This window comes from Armigeres subalbatus, unplaced genomic scaffold, assembly GCF_024139115.2.
Source record: "Armigeres subalbatus isolate Guangzhou_Male unplaced genomic scaffold, GZ_Asu_2 Contig1184, whole genome shotgun sequence".
Lineage (NCBI taxonomy): Eukaryota > Metazoa > Arthropoda > Insecta > Diptera > Culicidae > Armigeres > Armigeres subalbatus.
In genome coordinates, this window is record NW_026941939.1 from 683 (window position 1) to 11,091 (window position 10,409).

Sequence of the window (10,409 nt, forward strand, 5' to 3'; positions counted from 1 at the left end):
CAAAAACAATACAATAATTGTCTTTTTTTCTTCAATCATTCTTTTCCACTTATACAAGAGTAAATTTAGGGCTGATTCGCAGGAATGAATTTGTGTGAACTTGGACTGCTCCTCAATTAAAATGTTTCTATCATTTAGATATTCCAACAGTTGATCTTTGCAATTATTTTAAACATCTTCGATATTTCAGATCAATATTAGGGCGTAACATAGCCAAAACCACAATTAATTTTCTTCACCGTTCTTTTCAGATGTTGGTCTAGATATATTGGTAGCATATTAATTGGCCTGTATTCTTCTGCTTTCGTTGTCCTCATTACTTTTGGAATTGGTATAACAATTGATTCCCTATTTTTCCATAATGTTTTTAACGTTTTCCACAGTTGCTTACTATTTCCTTTATTCTGGTCTATTTTCCTCTGAGTATACTCAGCCTTTGCATTCCTAATTGAGTATGAGTACTCATTTCTAAGTATTTTATAATGTCGTATATGTATACAGAGATGATAAGTGAGAGACTTGCTCTCTTTTTAGATTCAAATCAGGATGATAAAGCGTCCCTCTTCCGTCTATCTCTTGGCGCCGAGGGGTGTTTCTTAATTCCGGTGTGGGAAAGACGTCCGGCCCCGACTACCCAGGGCACCGTGGATGATTTGGTCGTCCAATGCCATCCTCAAACGCCGGGGTCGGCCCCGACTGTCTGGATCAGGCAACGGCTCAAGGGTTGTAGCAGTGTATGTTGTGTTTGGCACGTTGGAGGCAGTAGTGTGGAGGGTGCTGGCGTATGTATTGAAAACGTAGTTAATGATTGGCGGAAGCACCGCCTTTTCTTTTAGACCATACGCTGGGTTTATGGGATATTTCTGGGGCCACTATTGTCTGATGAAGTATTGGTAAGATTCCGTTTCGGAGTGTTGAAAGCTTTAGAGCCCACGACATTAGAAGGTAGTTTGTGACATTAGAAGGCGACAGTTGGAAGTCTCTGTTAGATGTCTTTGGTAGCGGTGAATAGAAGACGTCGTAACGTAACCATAATGGTATTCGTCCAATACATATTTTTGATTCTGAAATCAATGTAACTGATCAGGTGTGTGGGTCTAATTTTGGATTCAAAGCTCTCCTGGACTCCTAACATTGAGTTCAGAATCAAAAAGGCGTGTATGGCTTTCGGCCAATGCCGACGAACCTTTGGTAAAACTTGTGGTCTTAATCCCAATTATATCATATCGATATACACAACAGTCTTGTGTGGTGGCAAAAGGGGAAAGGATGTGCCTAATGGCAATGACTGATGCGTTCTCTTCGACTCCCACGGGTGCTCTCAGTTCCTCTCGACGTGCCTACTAAACATATATTTTTCAAAAGAAGCATTTGTACCACCGAATATGGGTACTCGATTTTATGGAAGAGAATCCTGTAAATCGCAGTTCTACACACACTTCGTTGTTACCGCTTATGGTTAATTGGGACAATCCTTGCTCCAAGTGATCTCACACATGTTAGTAGTTTTCCTCATAGAAAATTTTCAACACAATTCCCCTCGCGGGATGAGTGAACATCAGGCTATTTGGAGAAAATTATGTCGGACAGCCCTCTTGGGGCTCTCCTTAGCCGTGCGGTAAGACGCGCGGCTGCAAAGCAAGACCATGCTGAGGGTGGCTGGGTTCGATTCCCGGTGCCGGTCTAGGCAATATTCGGATTGGAAATTGTCTCGACTTCCCTGGGCATAAAAGTATCATCGTGCTAGCCTCATGATATACAAATGCAAAAATCGTAACTTGGCTTAGAAACCTCGCAGTTAATGTACTGTGGAAGTGCTTAATGAACACTAAGCTGCGAGGCGGCTCTGTCCCAGTGTGAGGATGTAATGCCAATAAAAAGAAGAAGATGTCGGACAGCATTGTGTGTAACACCGACGGCTTCCTCATCTAAGGTAGAGCAGGTGCAGGCGTCTATTCGCATGAGCTGAGATAGGAACAGTCACACTCACAGGGTAAACACTGCACTGTCTTTCAAGCGGAAATATTTGCCATTTTGTGTGGAGTGCAATCTGCACTGCAGCAACGCATTATGGGCAAAAGTAATATACTTCTGTTAGCCAAGCCATCTATTTAAGCTTTCGTTTCCAACTCAAGGCCGAAGTTAGTAATCGCATGTCGAACTCAAATTGAGGAACTGATTTCAATTTAACACTTACACCTTATATGGGTACCTGACCATTCTTCCATAGCTGGTAACGAATTGGCTGATGAGTAAGCTCGTAATGGAGCATCACATGACTTTAATGGTCCTGAACCAGCTATTCCAATATCCAAGTGTTGGGTGAAGCTTTTGATCAACTGTTGAACCATTTCCGGTAGTAGCAAGCTATTTGACTAATCTGTCTAAACAGAACTGCAATGTCTTAGTCAAGGCTTTGACAGGTCACTGCCGACTGAACTATCGCATGGCAAATATTCAACGCGTTGAATCATCTGTTTGTGATAGTTGTGAATCCGATTATGGAACTTCTTATCATCTGATATGGAACTGCCCAGTCTATGCGCATTTGCGTTTCCAAATATTTGGTAAACACTTACTTAGTGAAATTGACTTCAGAAACCTGAACCTTCAGAGTATTTTGTTGTATAGCCCGTTTTGGTAAGGAGCTATAAGCTCTTGTACGCGTATGCGTTGTTCCAAACTTTCCCTTTGTTCTTCCATCCACATTCCTTTTCTTTTTGTTCACTTCCTTTTCCGTCAGGTGTGTGATGAAAAGGCTGTGAAGGCGATGGCACAAATCTCCAAAATTGAGGTGAACGTGCCCTGGAGCCGACGTTCTGATACCTGGTTCCTAATTTGCAGTGCGTATGTTCTACCTCCGCCTTCAGGAAAAGCTACTCTTTGAAGACGCAGCACCATTAAAAAAAGGGGCGAGAAAATCTGGACGACTTTAATTGATGATATTTAAGTTATTGGATTCATTGTCAAGAACATTCAGGCTTTTTATATTCGTAGGACAATGCATAATTAATTCGTGATTTTATGTATCCAATCTTTACAAATAAAATTGGATGAGGCTTTTTTGTAAAGATTCAACTTACGAACGCATTGACCGGTGTGGAATATATTTGTACTGTTCATGAAGTTACTAAAAGCCGGACATATTTTTTGATAAAATCATCTCACAACTGGTTATTCAGAGATTCCTTCTTCTTCAATGGCGCTATATTCCAACTGGAACTTGGCCTGCTATTCAACTTAGTATTCTATTAGCATTTCCTCAGCTATTTATTGAAAGCTTTTTTATGCCCGCCTTTGCATGAGTCTGTATCTGTATGGAAAGTACAATGGATACACTTGCCCAGGGTGTCGAGAAAGTTTCCAACTCGAACACATCCGTAAATAGAACTCGCCAGCTCCGGGTTGGCAATCTTACGCCTTTACTCGCAAGGCTACTGGAGACTACTGGAGACCCCCAGAGATTGATGGCAAGGCCGAATATAAACTCGTTTAGGTTTAATAAATTCCATGAATAGCATTGGGCCGAATTTTAATTCTTCGTTTTCTGATTATTTTTTACATATTGACAGATTGACTTGTTGAATGTGAGCCCAATTATGACTCTTATTCAGCAATAAGATGATTTATGTTATACATTGAGTGACCATAACCAACCAATCAAGGATGTGGATGACAAATGTAACCGGCTGAGGATCAAATGTCAGCAGTACGAGACCTGATTTAGGAAAAGTTTGAAATGGTTATATGGAAACATATTTCCAGAAAAATTATTTAAGCTTTTTTAGTGGAATATCTTCAACTGTGTAGTAATTTTCCATTTAATTCTACCACGTTTTGCTATCTTTATAGATACGTATTTCGACCTAGCGGGCTTGGTAGTCATATGGCTACTGCTTCTGCCTCATACGCAGGAGGTCGTGGGTTCAATCCCAGGTCCGTTCCATTCTCCTACTTTGTATCTTTCTCTATATTTCTCATGTTCTAGCAATCGCTAGAACTGGAAATGGACTTCATACTGCTTCCATCTCAGTCTATACCTTCAACTTGAATATTCTAACAGTAATCTGCTAGAATTGGAAATGAACTATAAAGCGCGTTTCCAAACATCCAATTAGAAATTCCATCAGTCGCTATCTCTAGATATCTCTATCTATATATATATATATCTCCTATCTATCACATTGGCAGCTCGTTAACCAAGACAAACCTCTGCCTCTCGAACCTAACCCAAAAATTCCAACAAATTCCGCATGAACTCGTGGCAAGTGCAGAGGTATATTCGGCTTGCAGTGGGCGAGTGATTGCATCATCATTTCTCCCTTCCCTACATTGACTTGCATTCTGACGTGGCAGGCGCCAGTATGACCTAATAAATGAGATCACCAGTACTTGTACATTGAAGTTGTGAGCTAGTCCTAAGCAAAACATCTGTTGGTTCCCTGTGCAAGAACAGCTGATCTGGTCATAATGGAGTAGCAACTACGAGCAGTCAATCAAGCTCAAGCTCAAGCTTTATAGATACGTATTTCGACCTCAACTCTGAGGCCGTCTTCAGTGTTTAGTTGAAGCCGAAATACGTATCTGTAAGGATAACAAAAATAGATTTCCTTCAACATACATTCAACAGGAGATCTTGAGGATGTTACCCTTAATGCGTTATTATTTTCGAAGAAATTACAAGTAGCTGAGTTATGGCAAGTAAAATGTTTATTTAACGTTTAGCGGACAGATAATGAAGTTGTTCATCAAAATAAGATGTTGATAAGTTCTCAAAAGGTGTGAACAAAGCTTGAACAGAAGTTGCGATTAGAAATAGTACAGAAATAAATCAACACAGCGCCGAATTGTATCATCACACTGATGTTAGTTAAATTAGTGAATGTTCGTTGAGTAGGTGCTCGTCGTACGTCAGATATTGCAGAAATGCCGCGAATACAACGTGCCCACCCATCATCTATTCATCAACTTCAAAGCCGCATATTATACAGTCGATTGGGACCAGCTATGCCAGCTGTGGGGAATAAAGTGAGTCTGAAAAATGCATTTGCATTTGTTGGTTACATTGATGGATAAAGTGGAACGTATTTCTTATTCCATGATAAAAATAATTAAATAAACTAAAATATTTAAAAATGACAATAATAGAAAAAAAAAATGATAACGAATTTGAAATTCAATCGTAGTTGGCATTTGAAATGCCAGCATACTAAGAAGCTAATGAGAAGAAATTTGAAATTTAATCTCAATAGGCTGACAGGAACGGTTAAAATAAACGATCATTCAGTGTTCTGTTTTTGAGGCGTGAACATGCGAATTATCCTTCGGCGTTCGGCGCTTGTTTTCGTTGGTAAGAGGCAAATCGGAAGATGGATTTGCTTGGCTACGACAGCAGCTAATGCACGAAAATGGATTTCCGGATAAACTGATACGGTTGGTCAAGGCGACGATGGATCGGGTGATGCGCGTAGTTCGAGTTTTAGGGGCATTCTTCTCGGAAGCATTGCTCCAACGTGTACCTCGATAAACCACAATGGAGCAAGGAACGATCTTTATTGGTTTCACCATATGGACAAATGGACACAATTTACTCACGATGAGATAGTCTGGCAGCGACAACAATGGCGAATTATGGACATCAAAAATTAGATTTTGTGTGGATTCTGTACAGCCGAATACCATTCTAGATCGTGGCACAGTAACGGTTAAGAACACAGAGTGTCTAACAAATAAATATACGAATAAAAGAAGCTTTTCATTAACAGCTGAGGAAGAACAGAATACTAATTTGAAAAGCAGGACATGTTCCAGTTGAAACGCAGTGCCACTGGAGAAGAAACATCATAGCACTTTACAAATCAAGAAACACTTAAATGAATTCAAGTAAATTGCTGAGGATACCTGGAAGTCACCAGGAATTAGTTTGTAACATGTTTTTTTCATATATCCTTTGGCGTAACTAGCTTAGGGGTGTGTTTGGCCGATGATTGCTAAAACGACATAAATTGATAAAGTATGGTTATTGCGGCGACTTTGTCCCACAAAATCAAACCGTCAGATTCCCACTGGTAGACAGTGGATATTTGTGCATATGTCATAAATATTCTATCTATCTCTAATGAATAAAAATAATAATAATGCAACATTTCTCCACAGATTTCTATGAGAATCCTTCACTGATTCCGACGGGAATGTTACATGGATTTCGACGGAATCTTCCAAGCATACCGAAAGGAACCTCCAGGGATTCTGAAGGCAATCCAACGGGAATATTTCAGGGAGTCCAAAGGAAATGTTCCATGAATTCCAAATTCTCCGGGATGTCGACGGGATTAGGTTTAAAAAATTCCAACGGGAGTATTCCAGTGTTCCAAAGAATCCGACGAGAATGTTTCATGGATTCCAATTATAAACTCTCTAGAGATTCCGAATGTAATCCAGCTTCTGACGGCAATATTCCAGGAATTCCAACGGGAATGTTTTAGAGATTCCGTCGGAAATCCCCGTAGGCAGTGTTCCAGGGATGTAGAAGCAAATCGTCGAAGGATTCTGAAGCAATTTGTCTAGGGATCCCGAAGCAAATCGAGGAACCATGCAGCAATCCTCCAGGGATTCCAGAGATTCCTAGAAGAATCCTCAGCGTCGAGGGATCCCAAACTAAATTTTCGAGGAATTCCGAAGCAAACCATCGATGTATTCTGAAGCGAATCGTCGAATGATTCCAAAGCAAATCCACAGAGGAATTCCGATCGTCAAAGGATTGAGAGCTCTTAGTGGAATGTATTTAATGTCATAAGACGAGTTTGCATTCATTCAATTTCACTACTTTATTGTACTTTTAACAGATACGTATTTCGACATCCACATTAAGGCCATTTTCGCGTTCCTGCACTAGACCTCAACACTGAAGACGACCTTATTGAGGTCGAAATACGTATCTGTCAAAGGTACAATAAAGTAGGAATTAAATGAATAGTACAAACTGTTTTATGGACAAGCTATTTTGTCTTCCACTTTTTCATTATGATAGGGTGAATATGGGAGATAACCTTTTGTCTTCAAACTTTTCGTAATTTTAGTTAACTTTTTAAACTCTAGAGGCTAATTTTTTTCTATGTTATTTACGCCAATGCATATATCATGGTTTTATGAGAGATTTATTGAGTTTATGATAATCTTAATTTGTTTATTTGTGTATAATATTATTGTATTTCAAACTAAACTAAATCAAAAGTAGTTCGATGTATTGAAAATTCAAAGCGTTGCTGAAGAAGGAAAGCATTTCTCGACCTCCAGCGCATAAAGGTATCTATTGTGCTTGACGCACAAGAAACATATTTTTAAAATAGCAAGAATATAAAAGCTTTCAATTAATAACTGTGGACATGCCAATAGAACACTCAGTTGAAAATCAGATCAAGTTCCAGTTGGAATGAAAAGCCATAGAAAAATAAGAAGTTTCCAGATAATCATGTCACCAAGCTCAAGTTCCTAGACTATCGGAGACGAGCCAGCCTCGGGCTGAAAGTCTCTTTAATAAAGACAAAAAAAAAAAAAAGAAAAAGTTCCTAGACCTACCACTGTCAGAAGTTCATCCTGCGTTGTTGACGGGCAACTGCACGTGTTCAGCATAGATCCCAATCTCTTCAGCGGCCTTAATCTTCATGTGGATGTACACGTTTGAATCTTCCCGACCACCGACTTCAGCAATGGCCAATCCTGGCACCAGGGTAGGAATCTTATTCCTAATTTCACTCACATCTTTCTTCAATTTGTCACGAATATCTCTGCAAAAAGAAATATCCTACCATCAAGACACTGGAATTTAATAAGCATTCGCGTTTATCACAAGTCACGAAAAGCTTCGTCGAAAAAAATGGAACTTCTTTTTTTTAACTCACTTGGACACTTCTACACCCGATAACACCTTAGCTGTACCGATCATGTTCGCGTCGGTCGATTTTGTACCAGAAACACTTTCCACAAACGGTTTGATAAACTTCCGTACAGTCGAAATGGGAGATACGTCCGAGTCGGTTGACGATCCGTTCAAGAATGAAGATATCGCAAAGCCGTTGAGCACAGTGCGATCCTGAATCCCGGAGTTGATCTGACTGGTCGGAGGATGATCGCCAGTTGTCCAGTCAGGTCGTTGGGTGTCCACGAACGATGAGCTGCAACTGAATCGAGAATTGTTTTGAACATCGCTGAACAGCATCCATCGCGGAAAGGATCTTCGCAAGATCAGGTATTGATGTAGATCTAACGTGCCATGCGCACGCGGTAATTAGCTAAAAGTGCGCGAAAAATAGTAATTATCATCGAGTGGATTTAATTTGATTGGTGGTGTGGTGGTTATCGAACCGATCGGTTTCGCAAATTCACGCGATCAGATGATTTCCTCTGTTGCCACTCACCAACGAGCTCAAATTTCTGATTGTGGCGTTGCCGGGGGTCAAGAATTAAAAGCATCGAGATGATAAGGAAACGAGTGTTTCTACTCATCAGCTATCAGGAATAGAGAAAGATGCACTTTCCATTCAATAAACAATGTAACGGCGGATGATGGCTCAATTAGCACGATTACACTTCCTTGGATTTTTTATGCTTCATCAAATAAGATGTCCCTATCTGAACGATTGAAAAGCAAAAGCTATTTATTGTGTTCCAGTACAGATAACATTACTACAATGAGACAAATATTTACCACAACAAAGTCTCATGATGAGATCAACATACCATTTTATTAATAATAAGCTATCAGTTTTCTTTCGATGCTCAAAATACATGTTGTCTAAGAAAAATGAACTTGAAATCATCTTGAAGTATTCTAATTGTTTTACTGTATGTTACTTCCCAGTGGGGTAGCCAGAAAATTGGTCTGGAAGGGGGGGGGGGTGTTTCCGAACATTTTTTTTTTTTTCGAAAAAAAAAATTCTACTGAAAATTTTGTCATGTCCAAAACCACCCCCGTGGCTACGCCACTGTTACTTTCTGATTGTTGTTTTAAACGCTCCAAAAAAAATATACACGGTATATTGACATCGATTTGTCTGAAGATAGTAGGTAGTGTGAAATATTTTTAATTTCAGGGTGTTTTGTTAGTTTTTCGAGACGGTCCGGCTTTTACCAGAAATTCTGTTAATTAATATAGTAAGGAAAGGACATAGAAGCGTAGAATACATACAAATCTCCAATCCACTCATAGATGCATTACAAATATTGAATTAGGCCGATACAAATATTAAATTTATTTTATGTCCGAGAGCTTTTGGTAAGCACGAGAGGGGGAATAAAAATGAAGACAAAAAGGTTAAAAAAAATTAAAATGAAATATCCCAATGCAAAAATTTGCGACTATACTAAAAAATCTTGGCAAAGAGTGTTAATTTCAAAAACCGGTAAAGCAAGATTTTGAAGAGAAAATCCGCGTTTTTACTTTTTTTCAACTTTGATAACTAGGGTATCCAATCATGGTTTGAACCAAATGGCGGGTTTCAGATGAGCCGTCAAAATAAAGTTGATTTATTTCATTAAAAAGGCATGTTAGAACTGCGATTTCTAGTTTGTATAGAAGCTTAGTTCATTATCTTTCTAAAAACATCCTGGGTGCACATATTTATGCTTAGTTTCATTGGAAAAACTTAATAATTACATAACTTTGATTCGTACCATGGTTTGAACTACACTGTTCATGGTTTGAACCAAATTCGTACCATGGTTTGAACTACTGCAGCAGCCAGCAGCTCCTAAATATAATACTAATCACATGCATGAAACGCTGAGGAAATCTGTAAAAAAGCAAATTTGTTTTACTATTCATCTTCTCGCATTCGATTAGTAATTCGAAACGTGTGAAAATCGTCTAAATTATCGATATGAAAATTGCGATTTTTTCATATTGGAAATGTAAACAAAATGCTCCAGCTAGGCGCATGCAGCGCTCCTAGCGGACAGCAGCAGAACATGACTGCATTTAGGGAAGATCCATTAATTACGTAACGCAAAATATGTACTTTTTCAACCCCCCCCCCCCCCTATGTCACACTTTTTGTATGAAGCTTCTGAAAATTTTGTATGGATCGTCACACATCACTCACCCCCCTCCCCCTCTACGCGTTACATGGTGAATCAGGACGTTCTTACCAAAGTTCAAACCATGGTATGAATTTGGTTCAAACCATGATCAGTTTTACTTTGTATAAATGTTACAATTTTAACTATTTAAAACTGTTTCTCAATTGTATGATGACGTCAATCGATTACAGATGAAAATAGCGTTTTTTTGATATATTGATCTCACTCCTGTGTCATAAAATGCGTCCTTTACGAGCTTTTTGAAATTATGCCACTGGTGGGGGGGATTTGGCGCAAATTCATGACGTTTTTAAATCGCTTTATTTTATTAC

General features: G+C 39.2%; 1 protein-coding gene across 2 annotated transcripts; it reads right to left on the reverse strand.

The window, feature by feature from the left end:
• Positions 1-651: 651 nt before the first annotated feature.
• LOC134202361 (C-1-tetrahydrofolate synthase, cytoplasmic-like) lies at positions 652-8,087 on the reverse strand. 2 transcript variants are annotated; one of them, XR_009977208.1, is made up of 3 exons: positions 7,902-8,087; positions 7,579-7,787; positions 652-777 (listed from the first exon to the last, which is right to left on the reverse strand). XR_009977208.1 is itself a non-coding variant. In XM_062677376.1 (2 exons), exons 1-2 carry the CDS (start codon positions 7,943-7,945, stop codon positions 7,592-7,594), a joined length of 240 nt encoding a protein of 79 aa, XP_062533360.1. In that variant the 5' UTR covers positions 7,946-8,087; the 3' UTR covers positions 7,579-7,591. The 2 variants fall into 2 exon arrangements, 1 of the variants encoding a protein (XP_062533360.1); XM_062677376.1 differs by lacking the exon at positions 652-777.
• Positions 8,088-10,409: the final 2,322 nt, after the last annotated feature.